This window comes from Globicephala melas, chromosome 2, assembly GCF_963455315.2.
Source record: "Globicephala melas chromosome 2, mGloMel1.2, whole genome shotgun sequence".
In the NCBI taxonomy this organism is placed as follows: Eukaryota; Metazoa; Chordata; class Mammalia; order Artiodactyla; family Delphinidae; genus Globicephala; species Globicephala melas.
Genome location: NC_083315.2, coordinates 128,330,153 through 128,351,758, shown reverse-complemented (window position 1 = coordinate 128,351,758; position 21,606 = coordinate 128,330,153). Strand labels below are relative to the sequence as shown.

Below are 21,606 nucleotides of genomic sequence, written 5' to 3'. Positions count from 1 at the left end.
TGCAAGCTGTGGTAGATGCTTGGGCCACATAACATTGAATAAAGCTATTTGGAGTCACACACTGAGACTCGACAGTGACACAGTGATTCATCTACAGAGCTAGTTTACTAAACTATGGGCACTCAGAAATAAGCAACCCATTCCTGCCTCAACTGAACCAAAGGTTCTGCTGGCCTTGTGAAAGCTCAGCCAGGTGCTGAGAGCCCCGGTGAGAGGACAGCTTTGGGGGGAGGAGGACTGAAGAGGGGACAGAAGCTCTTTTACATGAAGAGGGGATATAGAGACACGTTCACACCGCAAGGTAAGAAGCCTCTGGGCCAAGCCTGAATTGAAAGCGTGAAATGAAGGGGGCATAGATTTTAACTAATATATTGAGCCTTTACGTGGGTCGCGTAGTTTAAATCTCACAGCAACACTAGGAAATCGATACTGTCAATCCCCTTTTAGACACCAGGAACAGGGAGAAAAAGAAGCAACAAGGCTCTTGCCAGGCCTGCGCCGTCAGACCCCCGGGATGCAGGAGCGCAGGGGCCGGCTTCCGCGGGTTCCTGAGCGGGAGAATGGCCCGGCTCGGGTACAGAAACCTAGGCCTGGGTGAGGCGCCAGCAGCGGAAGAAGGTGGGGGTCTCCCGCGCGGCGCAGCACTGGCGAGCGGAGATCGGAGCGGAGACTACAGCTGCAAGCCAAACGCAGACGCCGGCGACAGGCACCAGCCCCTCTGCCAGCCCCCTCGCAGCGCGGAGGGGTTTCTCACGCCCCGCTCTTGGGCGACTGAGCCGGAGGTCGGAAGGAAGCGGGGCGAGGGATGAGTCATCCCGCCTAATCCCTCCTTCCCGGTGCCCTCGCCCCCGCACGCCGGCCCCCTCCCGAGATTATGCAGCCCGAAACGAAGCCTCCCCTCATCCTCAGAATCCTCCACCAAACCCCCCGTGGCCTGCGGAGGAGAGGAGAAGGACGGGGCGTGTGGCCAATGAGAGCTTTGCTCTCTCGCCCGCCGTCCAATAAGCCGCTGCTTACAGGCTGGGGCGGGACTAGAGGGGCAGGAGGGGGCGGTCCCGGGTTGGCGCTCGGCGCCGCGGTTCGGTGGCTCACAGAGAGAGCGCCTCACAGGGAGTCGGCGCCTAAGCGACGCGGGAAGGCGCCACTGGCAACGCCACCGCCGCCGCTGCTGGCCAAGGTGCTGGACACGACAGGCCGGCCAGCCACCTCGTCAGTTCAGGATCCAGTTGCAGCCGCCGCTGCTTCGCTCCCAGCAAGGTCCCCATGGAAGAGATGGAAGAAGAGTTAAAATGCCCCGTGTGCGGCTCCTTCTATCGGGAGCCCATCATCCTGCCCTGCTCTCATAATATATGTCAGGCGTGCGCCCGCAACATCCTGGTGCAGACCCCGGAGTCGGAGTCGCCCCAGAGCCGACGGGCCTCGGGCTCCGGGGTCTCCGACTATGACTATCTGGACCTTGACAAGATGAGCCTGTACAGCGAGGCGGACAGCGGCTATGGCTCCTACGGGGGGTTCGCCAGCGCCCCCACTACCCCGTGCCAGAAGTCCCCCAACGGCGTACGTGTGTTCCCCCCGGCTATGCCGCCACCGGCCACACACCTGTCACCGGCCTTGGCCTCGGTGCCCCGCAACTCCTGTATCACCTGCCCCCAGTGCCACCGCAGCCTCATCCTGGATGACCGGGGTCTCCGCGGCTTCCCCAAGAACCGCGTCCTGGAAGGGGTAATTGACCGCTACCAGCAGAGCAAAGCGGCGGCCCTTAAGTGCCAGCTTTGCGAGAAGGCACCCAAGGAGGCCACCGTCATGTGCGAACAGTGCGATGTCTTCTACTGTGATCCGTGCCGCCTGCGCTGCCACCCGCCCCGGGGGCCCCTAGCCAAGCACCGCCTGGTGCCCCCGGCCCAGGGCCGCGTGAGCCGGCGGCTGAGCCCGAGAAAGGTCTCCACCTGCACAGACCACGAGCTGGAGAACCACAGCATGTACTGCGTGCAGTGCAAGATGCCCGTGTGCTACCAGTGCTTGGAGGAAGGCAAACACTCCAGCCACGAAGTCAAGGCTCTGGGAGCCATGTGGAAACTGCACAAGGTGAGTCCTAAGAAAACCCACCCCTAACTCCCCGCGCCTCCGATCCTCCGGTTTTGCAGCAGACGGTCCCCCTCTTATACGCACAGAGCCTCCCAACTGGGGCGCAATGCAGGTGCCTCCAATATCTGCTTCCCCCGTCTGGTGCATTGCAGGAAGCGCAGGGGACCGTAAACGGCGCACAGGGGAGTTGAACCTCTCCAGAGAGTTGAACCTCTCCAGAGAGTTGTTTCGGGGATGCGTAGAGCGGGTCTCCCGGTGCACGCAGCCTGCGAGCCAGCCTTAGGGCGCCCCCTCCCCGCCGCGGACGTGCAGCTCTCGGCGGCCACCAGCGTGCGGGAAGGCGATGAGTAGCTGGGCCGATCCGCGACTGTGCTCAGGGCCGCCAGGGAAGCTCCAGGGCAAAGCCGGTTGTGGGGCTCCGGCCGTGGTCCCCGGGGAGGAGGTGGGCGCGGCTGGGCGGCGCGGACCGCTGGGTGCTGGAGCTGCTGGATAGGCTGGAGCCTGGATTCGCAGAGGGGGCGGGGAACACTCCGCGAGCTGAATGCTGATAAGTCGGCGCTGGCCCAAGCCCAGTGGCAGCGCGGTAAGGATGCGGGTCCGGGTGCTTTGCGCACAGAGGTGTGCGAATGTGGAGTGGGGTGGAGAAAAAAAAAAAGAAAAAAGAAAAATCCTGTAGTCGCCATGGCAACACGGCCTGAAGGCTGCGGCCCTGACCCTCGCGGAGGGGATCTAGGCTGGAGTAGCAGGACTGGAGGTTTCTGCGCGGTCGCGGCCTGAAAGCTAGGCAGGTGCATCTCCCACTCTCCCAGGGTAACCCCCTCCTATCGATCACCCACACACCCATTTGTCCAGAGTCCAACCCTTTTCCTCACAGTCAGTAGTTGTCTGTGAAAATTTGGGGACACCTGTTACCAAATTTATCTTTCTGATGTCATTTGATGCTACCTCCGCCAAAGCTAGCCTCCAGAACAGGGCCTTTAACGACTTGTTAGGTGATGCCACTCCTCTGTTCAAAATCCTCCCATTGCCCCCCGCGTTTCTTAGACGGTCCTTAGGGTAGTCCACCAGGACCTCACGTGAACTGTTCCCACTTGGCCTCATCGCCCTCATTTCCTCCCATTCCCTCTGCTTCAGCCACGCAGTCCCTCTTGCTGTTCCTCCACCAACACCAGGCCCCTTCTGAACCCGGGGCCTTTGCATTTGATGTTCCTTCAGCCTGCATCTGAACAGTTCACTCTCTTGCCTCCTTCAGATCATTACTCAGATGTCACGCTTGCAGTGAGACCTTTCTGAACCCCTTGGTTCCCTCCCCGCTTTATTTTCCTCAGTAGTACTTACCACTAACTGGGATGCTATATATTTTAACTATCATGTTACTTTTGTATTTATCTATTGCCCCCCCCCAACATACACACACAAAATAAGCTTCGTGAGGAAAGAGATCTTTATAATGTTATTGCCCACACTGCTTAGAAGGAAGGGAACCACTCTTGAGGAGATGTACATGGATTGGACTTTTACTTTTTAAATAATCGACTTAGTTGGGTGTGCAAAGGGCAAGGCAGGGGTTCAGAACTCTTGTAGGGAGGTTTTCTTCACATCATTGAGTTGCAAGCCCCAGGATGAGGCAGGGCAGTAGAGATGGTGTTCAGGCATCAGCTCTGCCCCACTCAGGGTTTCCTGGCATTCCTTGGAGACCAGAAAGGCTAGCCTTTGAGAGAGGCCTTGGGGTTAAGGAGGGGAACACTGATATTTTATTTGCAGCAAGAAAAAATAAAATAAAATAAAATAAAACATCACCATATTCAGCAATCAGGGAGCTCAACTCAATACTGAATGGGATCCATGTTTACAGTCATTTATGTTCTCACATATAGTCTATTAAACTGTATTAGTACTGATGGAGAGACTTAATTCAGCACAAATTTGAGCTCCCCTCCTAGGTACATGCCACTATTTTTTAAACACTTCAGTTTGTTTAAATGATGTGTAATTTTGAAAGTTTTCAGAACTTTAGTTCATGGCCAATTTTTTCTTCATATTATGATTTCACTCTTAAGCTTCTAACTATAGCCTATGTTAAATTGCCCTACAAAACTCTCCTTGGAACTAAGAAACTAATCACCTGTCTGGAAAAAGAACTTAGAGGCACATGCTAATTAGGATGGTCAAACCACTGCATTATTCTTCTGTGAAGAAGAGCCTATACTTTATCCATTAAGACCAAAGGCAGCCTTTAAATCTCTGCCAAGCCCTGTGTAGATTTGAAATGTTAAACCATTTGTTTTATCGGTAATGGACATTGTGAGTAGACACTGTGGTGTGGACAGGGTTGAAATTTGGATGTCTGCTAAAAAAGAATAATGTAAAGCCCTTCAGACATGACATAAGTAGGCTAGGAAGGGAATATTGGTTCATTTTTTAAAAAGACCATTTCTTCTCTGATCTTTTGCACATTTTTTCAAAAGAGTAAATAGTTATATTTTTGTTCAGTCAATATCAAGATTATTAAACTGCCAATAAATATAAGGCAGAAGGATGACAGATTTTAACATTCATTTATCATCTGTTAGATGAACAACAAACATTATTCCCCCACCTTATCTCCTTAATAAGGTAATGTGATAATGTGCGATTTTCTCCTATGTCTATTTATCTTCCATCCTCACAAAAAGCTTATGGGCCAGAATTTCTATGTCCTTCAAAACATAGGAGAGCAAAGAATTACACTAAGTAGTTCTCCCAAAGTTGGGCAGTTAGTTATCCACACAAGTTATCACCAGACCTGAAAGTTTTCATTAATATTTAGTCATTTCCAGTGATAAAGAAAATCCTGTAAATAACTGTTTCCCTCAGAAAGTCATCATCTTACACATTTAAGACAAAATGGCTGAAGTTTATCTTTTAAATGGTATTAAAAACAACTAGTTGAAATTCATTAGTCGTCAATTGACTAAATTAAAATACGTTTCAGGGCTTCCCTGGTGGCGCAGTGGTTGAGAGTCCGCCTGCCAATGCAGGGGACACGGGTTCGTGCCCCGGTCTGGGAAGATCCCATATGCCGTGGAGCGGCTGGGCCCGTGAGCCATGGCTGCTGAGCCTGCGCGTCCAGAGCCTGTGCTCCGCAACGGGAGAGGCCACAGCAGTGAGAGGCCCGCGCACCGCAAAAAAAAAAAAAAAATACGTTTCAGATATAGATGGCCTTCAAAATCCATGCAAAATAATGCAGGAAGTGGCCTTATAGGGCAAATATCTGGTGACACTTTTTATTTAGTATCAGCACTTGCTCTATTCCTTATCAAACTTGGGTTGGTATAAAGAATTGCTACTCACACAAGAAAAGATTTTGTAGACATTTTCATATAGGCAATTGGAAACACTATTATTACTTTGTAATTTTGGCAATTCGTATTTCTAAATCTAACATTATCCTTGAATTCTTGGTGTATTTTATCAATCACTGAATCAGTAATACATTTGTAACCGTTCCTTTGTGTTTGTACTGTTGAGCAAGAATTTTCTTTTCCTTTATACTCTAAACACTGACTATTCATTCTGAATCTTGTCTCAAATGTTATTTCTCTATTACCTTCTTTTTTTTAAACAAAGATTTGCAAGTTAAACATTTTGAAATAAATCATCAGTTATTATGGTTTCACCTTCAAAGCCTTCTGGAAAAAATACCTGCTTTGTAGTATGGTGGCATCTCATCAAAAATTTGTGTAGTAAATGTGTTATTCAATGTAACCAAAGTGGTGTTCGTATATTATATTATTATATATATTATTATATATATTATATATTACATATAATATATGTAATATATATCAGCAGTAAATACAATATAATCTAGATGTCTGTATGGTAAATGTAACAGGTAACATATGTTCATGTTTTTAACTTCTTAAAAATTTACTTTTAGTATAATCAGAACGTTCTGTGAGCACTGTAAATATTCTTACAGGTATTAAGGAGAATGTTACAGAGGAATCAATTGTTCCTCTTTGTGCTGAGGCAGAAATAGAAAGAACTAGATGAGGTTCTAGGTTCCAGACCTGATGCTGCCACTTACTCGCTGGTAATTTTAAGCAAGTCTATAACCTCTCTGTGCTTCCTACACACAGGATGTAAAGCACCTAAAACTATATTTGTGAAAATATTTTGAAAAAGTAATTTAGATGTTTATAACTTACTAATTTCAGTTTGGCAAAATAGAAAGTTTTTGCATAAAACGGAAGTTATTGTCTCACTAGTCAACAGTTACTGCATAAAAATCTCATCCCACAATTTGGGATAATTTGCTTGCTCCTTACAGAGCACAAGGTGCCATACAAAGGCTACTCTTAAAGGTGGCCTAAAAGAGTGAGCCAGATCCTCATGCGTCCTCAGAGAATAGTCACTTGAATTAACCCCAAGGAACAAGGACACACACAAAGTTTTATTTGTTTTTTTGCGGTACGCAGGCCTCTCACTGTTGTGGCCTCTCCCATTGCGGAGCACAGGCTCCGGACACGCAGGCTCAGCGGCCATGGCTCACAGGCCTAGCCGCTCCGCGGCATGTGGGATCTTCCCGGACTGGGGCATGAACCCGCATCCCCTGCATCGGCAGGCGGACTCTCAACCACTGCGCCACCAGGGAAGCCCTTATTTGTATATTAAACAAAGGTATTTTGTTTTTCAATTACAAAGCTAAAATGATAACTGATATGATTCAGTTTTGAAGATATTATCACTTTTGAAGCAGCAGAAATTGTTCTTCCTGTATATACCATGAAAAGATGCTATTAACTGGAATTTCATATCAACTCACAGTTTTCATAAAATTAGAGAAAACTGTCATAGCCATCTGTCATTGAGTAATAAATATAATGCACAGGCAAAAATTATCCTTACCATGAGTACAATAAATTGCACTTCTCTCACCTAAGCACCTTTCAAAGTGTGTGTATTCGTATAACTTAGCCTTGGCACAGAGGAGGCTAGAACCTATTCTACGATAAATGTTTAAGAAAAAAATATTTCTAAATAATATTGTTTTTTATCAGTTTTATCAGAGGTTGTTGGTAGTAAGGAACAGAAACCTACTTAGGGGATCTCAGAGGATTTCATGGGAAATAAAATCAACTCACAAGGAGACTGGAACTGGAAATCTAGAGATTAAATTCACTTCTGTGTATCAGTCAGCTTGGACTAAGTTATGCTGCAGTAACAAACAATTTTTTTGTTTTAAAAAACAAAAAAATAATATTTTAATTAAAAAATTAATTTTGTAAATTCTCAATGAATTACAACAATATCATATAATTTCTTACAATAATACCCACTGAAAGTCAGCTCTGGCCCTTCTCCACATACTCCTTATTCTTGAACTTAGGCTGAAAGAGCATGTTTGGAACACACCAACCTTAGGGCAGAGAGAAGGGAGTAGAGCAGAACCACTCAGTAGCACTTAAAGTTTCCACTCAGACATTGCATGTCTCTTCTGCTTACATTCCATTGGCTAAAACAAACCATGTGACCAAGACTGACATCGGTGCTACAGGAAATTCACTCTTCCAACAGAGAAAGGCACCGAGAAGAGCCTTGTAGAGGAGGACAGAGAACGTTTTGAACAAATAATGCAGTCTGGCATATGCCTAACTCTCTCATGCCTGCTTCTCTCTCTGGATGGGCTTCCTTGGGCTGCACGAGGCCTGACATGACTCCTCCAGCCCCAGTGCAGCATGACATTTCTGTTCAAGTATCCACCCTCATCTAACTACTGTCTCTGTGTCTCTTAGGCCACATTTTGAAGTTTAGAGAAAGAATGTGATTGGCCCAACTTGAGTCAGGGGTCTACCGATGACTGCCTAGGTCACAAGCCTACCCCTTTAGTGAGGTGTATGCAGAAGACTTGGGTGAAACAAGTGAGGCACTCACCTTGGGTGAAAAACATAAGGGGGTACCAAAAACTCAGTAATCAGGATAAAAAATATTGTAAGGCAATATCTTAAAAAACAAAGATGAATACAAAAAATCCATGATGAGCAGAATATCACCATTTTAAATGTTGATCAGTAACAGTGCCATGCTAAGCCATATTGGAGCCTGAGTCTGAAGGGAAAATCAGTACTATTGATCCTATCTTTGTTTAAGATTTTGCTCTTCTGTTCATCATGTATTTTGGGGCATTCATTTTTATTTTTAAAAATATTCCATTAAAATATTAGTGTTGACTACTGAGGTTTTTTGGCACCCTTTTAAATTCTGCATCAAAGGAGAGTGCCTTACTCCCCTCACCCTAGTCCTGGCCCTAATGAACAGATACTTGATACAAACCTGGCCCCTGGTTTCACTATTCAGCTGGAGGAAAGCCCAGGGCAGAATGCCTTTGTGAGCAGCAGGGACAGGGAGGCACTGACCGGCGCCTCTTGTACAGTCTAAGAGAAAACCATTCTGAGTGCAGAAGAAAGCCTTTTTGCTCTCCCTGGATCTTCTGCATTTTAAATACAGCACTAATTTCTTGAGATGCTTCAAAAGTGGAGCAACAGGGGCTTCTCTGGTGGCGCAGTGGTTGAGAGTCTGCCTGCCGATGCAGGGGACACGGGTTCGTGCCCCGGTCCGGGAAGATCCCACATGCCGCGGAGCGGCTAGGCCCGTGAGCCATGGCTGCTGAGCCTGCGCATAAAAAAAAAAAGTGGAGCAACAGAGTTGATGAAGAAAAAGAAGACAGAAAAGGGTAGAGAACACTGATAGCTATAGCTCAGTGCTTCCTCTCCCCAGTAATGCTCCACCACCAAGCAGTTTGTGTGGTTATTCCTACTGCTATTATATATTATGGTAAATGTGGCCACCTAAGAGCAAAGTGATCCCTCGCTTGGCTTGTGTATGAGTGAAGGAAGGAGGACAGAAGGTGCCAAAACACAATTTTGCACTAACTTCAGGTGCCTCTTGAAAAGTATGTGATTGGGTTGGGAGTGGGGGGAATCATATAGTTTCATTTCAGTAATTCCATCTATTTGTTAGAAGAAAAGAGTGTATAGCAACCATAGAGTTTAGTGTTTTGTGTTGTTTATGTTTTGGTCTCATAACAGCAGTATTCTTCTTACTTAGTTAAGTGCTTCCCCATACCACCACATTCCTGCCTCTGCTCAGTCCTTGTGATTCTGGTGGGCTGCCAATCCAGTGTTCTGCCTTACCTGGCCAAGTGGGAGGGCATGTGACATAGGCCTGACCAATCGTCACACCCTATCCCACTGGCCAAAGTGATTAATTCAAAAACTGAGCACATGAAGCAAGCCAATCCAATCAGAGTCCTCTTCTGAGGTTTATAGATACTGAATCAGGGACAGAAGAGCATTGCTTTCCTCTGGGCTTGTTGCAGCTAGAATAAAAGCCAGAGGTGTCTGTGTCCCTGCCTCTTCCTCTTCCTCTTACCTTAGTAGAAGAAAGTAAGGCAATCCCCAGAGTTACAGAGGTAAGAAACAGAGACTTCTGAGAACACTGTTGAGTCCCTGGAACCCTTCATAACCCCTTTCTACCCCCTCCTGCCTTTCCAGTTAAGTGAGTCAGCAAATCTCCCCCTCCTTTTTCTCTTTGGCTAGTTTGTATTGGTTTTCTGTCACTTTCAACTGAGATTTAGCACGTATAAACATTTGTATCTGAAGATACTAATTCTTATTCATTTTAAGTATTATCTCTAGAATACTATAGTTGGAAGGCTGCATTCTGATGCCATAAATACAAAAAAAGCAGTTTTGATTCAATGAAGCAGAAATTATATAATATTTAATCTAACACTGTCTACTCGTTGACCACTGTGTAATCTTCACTAGTTTTTGGCTAGTCTCTATTCTTATTGAGAGATTGCTTACAAAGAAGCCTCAGGGATTTTTTTTTAACCAATTCTAAATTACTTGGCATATATGGTGACGTTACGGTTAAGACCAACAGGCTGGACAAGGAGGTTCTGAAATCAAACTTCTGCCCAAAATCAATGTTGTTTGTTTTCAAAGGCAAGAAACTTCTGAAGACACACATGTTGTTTTGACCCATTCTCTAGGTGGGAAGTTTTTAAGTGTATTCCCTCGAAGTTTCCATAATTAAATAAGTTTGAGACTCTCTACTCTACACATGCTCTTGGTGATCCACATTCTGCATTGTTATATCCATATACCGATCGATCCCGAAACAAAGAAACCTGCTTGGTTCAACCTAGAATTTTCCAAACTTATTTGACTTTGGAAACTCTTTTCTGTTTGTTCGTTTCCTTTTTTTTAGCTTTATTGAGACGTTATTGATATATATATAAATTTAAGGTGTACAACATGATGATTTGATACATGTATATACTGTAAAATGATTACCACAGTAAGATTAGTTAACACTTCCATCCCCTCGCATAATTATCATTCTTTTTTTAACTTTCAAGTATATAATACAGCATTTTGAATTATAGTCACCATGCTGTATGTTAGATCCCCATAACGTTTATCCTATAGCTGGACATTTGTACCCTTTAGCCAACATCTCTCCACTTCCCCCCACCACCACCCCACCCCCAGCCCCTGGCAACCACCATTCTACTCTCTACTTCTTTGGGTTCAGATTTTTTAGATTCCACATATAAAGTGAGAACATACAGTATTTGTCTTTCTCTGTCTGACTTACTTTACTTAGCATAATACCTTCGAGGTCCATCCATATTGCCACAAATGGCAGGATTTCCTTCTTTTTATGACTGAATAATATTCCATTGCATGTGTGTGTGTAGGTGTGTGTGTGTGTATATATATATACCACATTTTCTTTATCCATTCATCTGTGGATGGACACTTAGGTTGTGGAAGCTCTCTTTGCTTCCACACAAGTTTGGGAGACATCATTCTAGGCAATGACTAGCCAATAAGTCAGTAAGGAGGTCAGTGTTCTTAATTTCTTGTGTGTGCAGAGTAGACTACTCTAAAACTCCACCCTGCTGATAAATGTCCCTAATTAGCCTATCCTTAAATCTTATGTTAAATCTAAAATATTAAAAGTTAAATTTATGTTATTCCTTAAATATTAAAGTCGAAGACAAAGAGGTAAAGCAATTATATAAATTTTGTAGTATGTATGTACATATATTTAATATATGTTGCTTCTCTTTCTATTATAAACAACTGAAAAATGATTTTGGACATCAGTAATACTAATGTAATATAACTAAAAATAACTGCTTTGATCTACTTCTGACTGCTTTTACACTTTGTATACATGATACCCAATGACTGGCTTGATTGAGTTTTTCATTAAATTGTGATAGAAATAGATTGTTTTAAACATTCTTTTATAAAGCAAAAAAGGACAATTTTTGCGCGCAGGCTCAGCGTCCGTGGCTCACGGGCCCAGCCGCTCCGCGGCATGAGGGATCTTCCTGGACCGGGGCACGAAGCCGTGTCCCCTGCATCGGCAGGCAGACTCTCAACCACTGCGCCACCAGGGAAGCCCAAAAGGACAATATTAAAAGGTCAAAACTGGTGCTGCTCTTGGTAACAACAGAGCAGAACAATGTGTGAAAGCTAAGAGTAGTACTGTAGTACTTTGCCTGTTACATCCCAGCCTTCCTAATATTTTCATATTGACATTCAGGATCAATTTTTAACCTTGGAAAAGGAGCTAGTATAAAATGGCCACCAGCAGAGAACCTAGATTATCAGAGACCATCTAGGTTTTGTCAACAGCATGTCTAATTCATCCCCCAAAACATCTCAAAGCCAAAAACCACTGTCCTGGGGTGTTCTCACAGCAGTTTTATCCCTAACCTGAAACTGGGCCCCTGTCTTAAACTGAGAACTATCTCAGAGTAAGATTACTAGGAAAAACCCAAGCAGACCGCACAGAATGCACTTAACATCATTGTCAGGGAAATTGTCATTTCACTTCTGTTTGGCCCAGACTTTGCCATCTTTTTAACTTTTCTGGTTTACGTTGCAGATACAGCCATAGTCCCACCTGCCTGTCTAGGTTACCTCTTCCTTCTTGACCTTCATGGCCTTCCAGCTTCCCCACCAGCCCTCTCCCGGTCCACCAGGCCTCCCTCCACCATTTTCTTAGACTAGACCTTCAAATCACCCCACTAAGCTTGCCAGGCGCAGCTCACAGGAGCCAGCCTCAATAGCCTTGCCCCAGAGCAGCATGCCCGCCGGGAACCTGGGTGCAGCTCTGCGTTCCAGCAGAGCCTCTCCTGCACCAGCAGAACTCCCACCCCAGCTGGGTTTAATTACAGACACTTTTTTTCCTTAACTGTAGAAAGAGTTTTCTTCATTTTGACTGACTGATTTTAAGCTGAAAGAGCAAGAAAACTCATCTTGAATTTCTAGTCATGAATAAAGAAACATCACTGACTTTTCTGTTCTCAACACACCTGTCTCTAGAGACTCATCTACCCCATGGCTTCAACTCCCACTTGTATCTGCATGTCTGGAACAGAACCGGTCATTTCAGTGCCCTGCCCGTTCACAGTGTGGTCCCAAACTCTGTTCTACCTTCTGTGCGCCCCACCCACCAACCCCCGCAGAGCTCCCATCTTTGTGTTCTAACAGTGAACATCCTCCCACTGTATTATAATTGCATATTTTAGAATCTCCCATTGGACCCTAATAACTCAAAGTCATAGACTTTTCTTATATATCTGTTTTCCCCCATTTCTGCACTCAGAAGATGTTTTAAAAAGGTTTGTTTAATGAAAAAAATAATCAGTACGAAAAAGATTAATGATTAGCAACATATCCTAATATTTTGTTTCTCATACAAGCCTGACTGTAATAATTAGACTTGAAAACCTGTATTTCACACTTTTTGTTAAAAATGTACTGAACACTGGGACTTCCTCAGTGGTCCCGTGGTAAAGAATCCGCCTTACAATGCAGGGGACATGGGTTCGTTCCTGGTCAGGGAGCTAAGATCCCACATGCCGCGGGGCAACTAAGCCCACGTGCCACAACTACTGAGGTCTTGCGCCTCGACTAGAGAGCCTGCGTGCCGCAAACTACAGAGCCCACGTGCTCTGGAACCTGTGTGCCACAACTAGAGAGAGAAAACCTGCAGGCCGCAACTAGAGAGAAGCCCGCACGCCGCAATGAAGAGCCCGCGTGCCACAGCTAAGACCCAATGCAGCCTAAAATAAAATAAATAAAAAATTATTCTTTTTAAAAAAGATGTATTGAGCCCTTACTACATGCGAGGCACTGTTCTAAGCCCTTTCTAGCCACTTTCTCATTTAATCTCCAGAATTCACATATTTTCCTCTGAGAAAACTGAGGCACTGGGACTTTAAAGGTTATAAAGTCGTACCGGTTGTAAGAGACAGAGCCAGAGTTTGAGTCCGGGCTAACTCCAGAGCTCCTGTGTCGAACTGCTCTTCTGTCCTACCTTCTGATAATCCCAGGAAACATATGACTGCAAAGCACAGTTTTATGTGCTTACAAATTCAGTGACATAACTGAGATCTTTTAGTTCTCGTGTATGAAAATTAGTGAGAAATTAAAAGTCATTTGTCTCCTAAGTCCCCTTGTGACAAAATAAATTTAAAGAGGAAAATAGCGGGTAGAGGGAAGGGAGAGACAAGTACGTTGAGTGTTCCATAGACCAGATCATCGGAAGTGTGCTGGATACCTCGGCCTTGTCAGAACCAAGCAAGCGACAGATAGGCAGAAAGGTTCTATCAGCTCAGCCAGGGGTTCATTGTCCTCTTCTAACAAAATAATCATCTTAAAATTTATAGGCAGAAATGATATAAAAGAACAAGTATATTTTTTTGGCATTTTAAGTATATTTCTGTAAATCTAAAACATTTATAAGTCTATCCTGGAAAACATCAAAATGCATTCAAACCTGTAAGCAGTTATTAATTCTGTTTACTTTCAGTTTTTTCTTGCACCTTTTGCCAAGATGGTTAAACAAAATTTGTGTATTCCTGTTCAGGAAAAGACCTAACCTGCCTTTTACCATAAATATAGAAAGGAATATGTGACCTGGAAAAGCCTATTGTTTAAGAATGGATTAAAGCACAACCAAATAAAATGGTTTTTCATAAGCCTTGCATAGAACCAGAACTGCACATTTTATCCTAATAGCTCTGATCAAAGGAGAAACTGTTCCTTAAAAAATTATCTTGGGAAGTAGAATGCTGAACCTTGTGCTTTGGTATGGGAATAACTACCTTCTGTCATTAGCCAGTACACATAGATGGTTAATCCTCATCTACTGCTGATTTATTCATTGAAGCTGACTGAGATTTTTCTTTATCCTCTCTTTACTCTTACTTTCCTTGCAGCTTGCATGTTAAGAAGCAACTGTTTGACACCAAACACTTATCACTGTCTGCCATGCTCCAGGAAGAGCCTGTGAGAGGGCCGTGCTGCTCTGACCTGTGTGGTATATCAGTCTAAGATATTATCTAGTCTCTGAACAAAGCCAGTTGCAGAGAGAAGTAAATGTGAACGTGGGGGATTAAACAGTTTCTACCTAAGGCAGGTCTTCATAACAGGCTTTTTGATTTTGTAAGGAGCAAATGCTCAGAAGGTCAGATATACACAGATTCAGTTATAATTATAACTCACCCAAAGCCAAAGGGAAGTGACTTTATAACATAATCTACCAGTTTTGATCATCTGTACTTTAATTTCTTTTCATCAGCGCACATAATCAACAGCTGATTTTACTATAGATGTGCTACTTACTGAGGGTATTTATGCCATCACCCAGACACACCAATTCATGAACTTGAGAAGATGGTGTCACTTGTGCTGTGCCATCCCTACCCCCACGTCTATGAAATGTTATCCCAAGAGCATTAGTCACATAAAATCAAATGTAATATTGGACTTCCATCCAATCTAATAAATCTTACATGGCACAGATAAATCTGTGGTGCTTTTAACAAGCAGTTATTATTGACTTTATTGACCATCAATCATCTGGCCCAGACTCAGCAAGGAAATACGATAAACAGCTTTTAGCACACAGTCAGTGCAGTGTGAAGAAGCTCCATGTTTACATTCAACTCGTGTTACCTGGCTACCTTCTGCCATTATGGAACTAAATCTGCCATTGGTGGAACTAAAATATTATTCAGAATTTAATAAAATTTTCTCTACATTCTACTTGGAGGAACAAAAAATACGGAATATAGGAACTTGTATGAGCACTGAATTTCCAGGCTAGCTTCAACAAGCATGATAAGCAAGTGTACAGAGTGTAACTACCATTCCCTTACCATTCAAAAATGACACGTTTCCACGTGAACAAAGAATGGTTGCTCTGGTCACTGTATATAGAAATTTTGTGGAAAAGTTTGACTTGACAGTAAGGTCCTGCTATGTAGGTTAAAAAACATATTAATAAATATTGGTATTAATTGGCAAGTCAACACACAAATATTTTACATTAATTTAAAAAAACAGCAAGCCAAAGAGAAAATTAATGCTTCCAGCATTGAGAATATCCTTGATTCTTGTTTTCCAAAGAGGCTGCATCATCTTACATTCCTACCAGCAATGGATGAGGGTTCCAATTTCTCCATATCCTCCCCAACACTTGTAATTGCCTGTTTTTTTGCCTAGAGCCATCCTAGTTGATGTGAACGGGTGTCTCATTGTGGTTTTGATTTGCAATTCCCTAACGACTGTGATGTTGAACATCTTTCCATGTGTTTACTGGCTATCTTTATATCTTTTTAAGAGAAATGTCTATTCAAAGCCTTTACCCATTTTGAAATTGGGTTACTTCTCTTTTATCGTTGAGTTGTAAGAATTCTTTATATATTCTGAAGTTTACTCACTTTTTGAATGAAAGGAACAGAGGTGTGAGCCTCTCTTCTCTCAGAGACACAGGAAATAAAAAAAAATCAGACACAGATATGAGTGGGAGAAAAAACTTGTCAAGACTGGCCTACCAGGACCTACTGCTGCTTCCTTACCCAGTAACCTCTATCAGCCAGTTCTGAAGCAGAGCTCAGATAGGCTCTACCAGGATTGGCTCATGACAAATAGGAAACATGGAGAAATCCAAAAGCGGGGGGAGGAAATAATTTCGTTATGAAAATCCCTGAATATGATGGCTGTGCCTCCTCTTTACTTCAAGTGCCACTCCTCCCGACGTTAGTGATGGAGTTCACTTTAGTACAATATCATAAAGTTCCAGTGGTTCTGCGGTTCCTGTTACTTACAGGTTACCATTGTGGTATTCAAGCAAATCACTTCAGGGTGTCAAAGTGGTGGACGTTTCCCCTGTATTTGAGGGTTATAAAATGATAGAATCGGGATCATTTGCCCAACCCCCTCAACACTCAGAGAAATAAATCCCAGAGCACTTCAGTAAATTATGTACAGTATGTATTACCAAAAATGCCTTTGATTTCTTAGAACTTATATTAATTGTTCTGAACAACCAAGGACCTATTTTCAGTTGCTTCTGTGTGTATGTGTGTGTGTGTGTGTGTGTGTTTGCACGCACATGTGTGTGAAGCTCAATTGAAACACGTTTTCTCTCTTTTGGAGGCCTTCTTGTGCCCCCAGACAAGCATAATCACAGTTTTTTTTCCCACACTCCATGACTACAACTATCAAAGTTTACCTTAACCTTGTTGTTCTCTCTTGAAGGAGAGATTATATATGTCTATACTATTGAATAATGTTCCTTCATTATAAATGGTAGTCCTTTTTTAACATTTGCCTTCAGTACGCAGTGCCTTTGCTCAAAGCATCGATCTAATGGTAGGAATTTCAGCATAAAGGCCAGAAAAGGAAGAATTTGTAGGCAACAGGCTTTCCTTTGTCCCTCTCGCAGGGAGAACTGCTGCATTACAGCATGGCTGTCCCCTGATTGGCTCCTGCCCTGGCCAAAAGCACAAAAGAAGTTTATGAGACGATGCGAAAGAGTCTCCTGTTGCTCCTCTCCCCCTTCTGGTGCACTGCTTGCCAGCTTTGTTGGCACCTTACTGACCACCACCCCTTTCTACTCCTCCCCGCCCCACTCCCACTGTGGTCTCCTGTGAATCTCCTGGTTTCTGCTCACCTGTCTGCGGGCCCAGCTTTGGTTTCAATGTATGTCCCTTCCTTCCAGCCATCTCCATGCCTTGCTCTGACCAGTGTGTTTCCAGTCTGCTCATCTAGCTTCAGACCCTTGATAGCAACTTCCGGGGAGTCTCTCTGCCCAGCCCATCTGGCCTGTGCACCCTCTGCCTCCAACCTAACACTGACTTTCCCAGCCCTGGCTTCCTTCCCAGTAAACGTCCCAGTGCTGACAGCTCCTCAGCTCATACCACGTGGGTAGCAGCTGCAGGGCCGGCACTGATCCCAGCAAAAGATTACTGTAATGTACTTGGCCGATCACCTGTAATGTTAAAATAAGATTACAACGTATACATCTGGGTTGTATACAAATGAACTCACATGACACTTTTCTTTTGAAACATGCCATAAAATGATTTAACTAAATACAAACACAGAATCCATTGACTTATAGCCACCACTGAAATGAAATATGGCGCTGTTTAGTAGAACCTGGAAGCTCTGCTTACACTGAAGGCAGGAATTAAAGAATAATTTATAAATTTTATCTGCAAAACTGGGAAGGAATGAATTAGTAGGTAGAAGATTATTACCCAGTTTGGAGGCTGGCCAAAGACGGTCAATTACTCTCTTCTGAGTGGAGCCAAATAGTTCAATTATATTAAAATTTCACTCCCTTAGGTCTTATATTTACTTTTATAAGAACAAAGTCATCAATTTACAATTCACGTTATTTAATTTGCATGTTATGAGGGCTTTTGAGTTATGGTCAATTATTAAGTTTTTTAAAACTATGTATAGAAGGTTATTATTGTGAGATACAGCCATCAAAAATTAACCCAGTGTTTTTAGAGAAATTCTATAGTTAGTATATCTGAAGGGATTGGTATAAAATTTGCATAAATATTAGATTTGAAAATTAATTTCATTTAGCATTTGTTCGTATCACATGATTTTCTTCAGGGATTAAATCGTATTTATCAGTGGTCTACTAAACCCACTACGTTCCTACTGTTCTTTAATCTTCCCAGCCATGTTAAGGAATTTAGATGGTCTGTATTCAGAGCTCAATCCTCACTGTAACTTCCTCAAGGCCTAGTGTGGGCTGAGTGAGGACCTTACTGTTGTTGAATCAAGTTCAGGATACTGATGGTGCAGCGTGAGACCACTGGCTGTTTAGCCAGCTCTGAGCTCCGAGTTTATTCAGCTGCTCAACTGGGGAAACTCATACAATGAGGGAGATTTCCAGTTTGATCATAAAAACAAAGCACTTTTATGTACGCAGAAAGAGGAGTGGATAATGGTTACACAGATAATGGCGTGTGACCATTTTAACTCCCAAGCACCTCTGAGAAGAACTGGTTCTTGTAATGTATTAAAACAAAGGTCATGGAACAGTTGTTGCTAGAACAGGATTTGCTGTGTGAACTGTGCTATGAGATGTGATGTCGCATCAGTGTCTTTTCCACCATGAACTATTTCTTTGATTTAACAGTGATCATCATTATAACTGGGTTAGGAGGGCTTCATCCATGTTGAAGTTGAGACTCAGGGCCAGGACTAAAGTCTGACAGCTCATGATCACCTTACCTCAAACCTTAAAATACCCTATTGAGGCCACCATGTCACCTACCAGAAACATGAGACTCCTTCCTCCCCACTCCTAAAAGCAGTTGACCATGTATGCCATTGTGAAGTTGCCACATCAGTGCCTTGTTGGCTGAGAGCAAATGATGGCAAGCATTTTAAAACTATATATAAGCTAGAAGAATCTGAGTTGCACAGCAGGAATTCAGGTAACAGACAATAAAATAGGAGAAACAGGAAATAGAATGAGCATGGCGGAATGTAAAAACTAGTCTCTGGTTAAGCCCTTTTATAGTAAGCGCTGTAACGAGAGTTAGAACCAAAGGACTAGAGCCCAGCTGAAGAGGCCTTTTCATGATAAAGCTGTAGTGGAAGTGCCTGCATGGTACTGGGCCAGAAAAGTTAGTATAGGGCCAGAAGAGCTGTGTTCTGTTCCTGGGTCTGCTATTATTCAGGCAACACAATGGAGGAGTTAAGAACACAGACCTTGAAGCAGACTGCCTGGGTTTAAACCCTAGATTTTCTACCATTTAACTGCATGAACTTGGGTAAGTTACTTGACCTCTCTGTGCCTTGGTTTTCTCATCTGTAAAATGGGGATAATAATCAGATTGATCTCCAAGGATTGTTGTGAGGATGAAAGGAATGGTAGATACAACACCCTTGGAACAGAACCTGATCAGAATAAGTGCATGATTAATGTGAGCTACTGTTACCTGTTAAATAGGACGGGAAATAATAATAAGTCATATATGTATATGACTTATTTTTAGGAATTGGCTCACACAGTTGGAGGCTGAGAAGTCCCATGATCTGCCAGCTACAAGCTGGAGACACAGGCAAGCTGGTGGTGTAGTTCACTCTGAGTCTGAGGGCCTTCGAACCAGGGGAGCTGATGGTGTTATTCCCAGTCTGAGGGCAGGGGAAGAGCAAGGTCCCAGCTCAAGCAGTCAGTCATAGAGACAAATCTTCCTTTCCTCCACCTTTTTGTTCTATTCAGGCCCTCAGTGGATTGGATGATGCCTGCTCACACTGGGAAGGGCAATCTGCTTTACTCAGTCTACCAATCCAAATGCTGCTACTCTCATCCCAAAACATCCTCACGGGCACACCCAGAAATAATGTGTAGCCAAATAGCTGTGATCCAGTCATGCTGACACATAAAATTAACCAGCACATGGGGTTAGTCAGAAGCTGGCCAAGAGCAGTGAGAAATTCAGGTAGGCTTGAGAGCGAGGGTAGCGCAGCCATCCACATTGCCGTCTGCTCTTCCCCAATGGCTGCTCCAAGGATTCCTGACTCTCACTCACCTCTGGGTGTTTGTGAGGAATTCGGGCCAAGACTTCAAGGAGGACAGCAAAAATGGAAAAAAAGATTGACAGGCAACAAGCTGCTAAGGACTGCTTCCAAAATGCAGCCCCAAGTGGGCATGTGTTCCTGTAAACTTCATGTAAACAAAACCATATTTTTAAAATTTTTTTAATTAATTTATTTTATTTTATTTATTTTATTTTTGGCTGTGTTGGGTCTTTGTTGCTGCGCGTGGGCTTTTCTGTAGTTGCGGCGAGCAGGGCTACTCTTCTTTGTGATGTGCGGGCTTCTCATTGTGGTGGCTTCTCTTGTGGAGCATGGGCTCTAGGCACGCGGGTTCAGTAGTTGTGGCACACGGGCTTAGTTGCTCTGTGGCATGTGGGGTCTTCCTAGACCAGGGTTCGAATGCTATCCCCTGCATTGGCAGGCAGATTCTTAACCACTGAGCCACCAGGGAAGCCCAACAAAATCACATTTTAAATGTACTAGAAACATTTCCTACAAAGAAATCTCCGGTATATATTTTTCAAATGTAAATATCTGTTGTAAATCTACATTGCCTAGGTTCTAGGACACCAACAAGTTAATAACAGGCTTTAATTTATTTCTAGGAAAAAAATGATAAACAAGAAAAAGAATTTTAAAAAGAATTACAAGGTACATCCCAAATTCAGAAACATTAACATGGGCTTTCCTGGTGGCGCAGTGGTTGGGAGTCCGCCTGCCGATGCAGGGGACATGGGTTTGTGCCCCGGTCCGGGAGGATCCCACGTGCCGTGGAGCGGCTGGGCCCGTGAGCCATGGCCGCTGAGCCTGCGCGTCCGGAGCCTGTGCTCCGCAACGGGAGAGGCCACAGCAGTGAGAGGCCCGCGTACCGCAAAAAAAAAGAAATATTAACATGGAGTAAGAGTGGGGGAGAGGTCCATCAGGAATTTATGAAAGTGGCAACCAAGTCCCAATATAAATAGAAAAAGCAAGAGACACAGAGTTAGAGGTCCCTGTTCTGACCTCTTGGGCAACCCACTTGGCTTCTCTGGACATCCAGCTTCTTATGTATAGAATAAGGATGTAAGATTAGATGAGAGCTAGAGTCACCGTCAGTGTCAAATTTAATTGGGATCTAGATTTATTGATGTTTCTCTGGTTCATTTCCTGACAAGAGTTTCTTGGATAAAACTCTCTGCTGCCTGCTGCTTGTGCCTTTGTGAAGAGACACTTTAATTTTCCTACTGTTTCAAGTTTCTCAGTTGGGGGCTTCAATATTTGGGGATCAAAAGAAGATGGACCGGGTAGCTGCAGCATCTTCCGTTCCCCTCATATTACCCTGGCCTTGGAAGTGCCCCAGGGGCTCCAGAGCCGTGTGAGAGGGAGGCTGACAGCACAGGGTGGAATGGGCAGAGGCAGCTAGGTGGGGAGAGGGGAGCACGCGCCACCCAGCTTTGACTTCTGCTTTTCTATCCTGGGTGGGACAACCCACTGGCGGGTCTGTAATGACCCCTGTCTACAGATGACACTCACTGTCACCTCCTTGCAGAGAAAGAAAAGGGCAGGGCGGAGGGGGGTGGTCAAAAAGGAACAAAAAAGCTACTTT

General features: G+C 44.0%; 1 protein-coding gene across 5 annotated transcripts in view; it reads left to right on the top strand.

Annotated features, from left to right (window-relative positions):
* Positions 1-1,056: 1,056 nt before the first annotated feature.
* The window catches only part of TRIM9 (tripartite motif containing 9), a 111,084-nt gene continuing 90,534 nt past the window's right edge, over positions 1,057-21,606 (top strand). For 2 of the 5 annotated variants that reach the window (XM_060294812.1, XM_060294810.1), the window contains exon 1: positions 1,074-2,085. In XM_060294812.1, coding sequence (XP_060150795.1) covers positions 1,264-2,085 — 822 coding nt within the window. In that variant the 5' untranslated portion in view covers positions 1,074-1,263. Of the gene's footprint in view, positions 2,086-21,606 lie in introns of all 5 variants that reach the window. The other 3 variants (XM_060294811.1, XM_060294809.1, XM_030854957.2) reach the window with 2 other exon arrangements.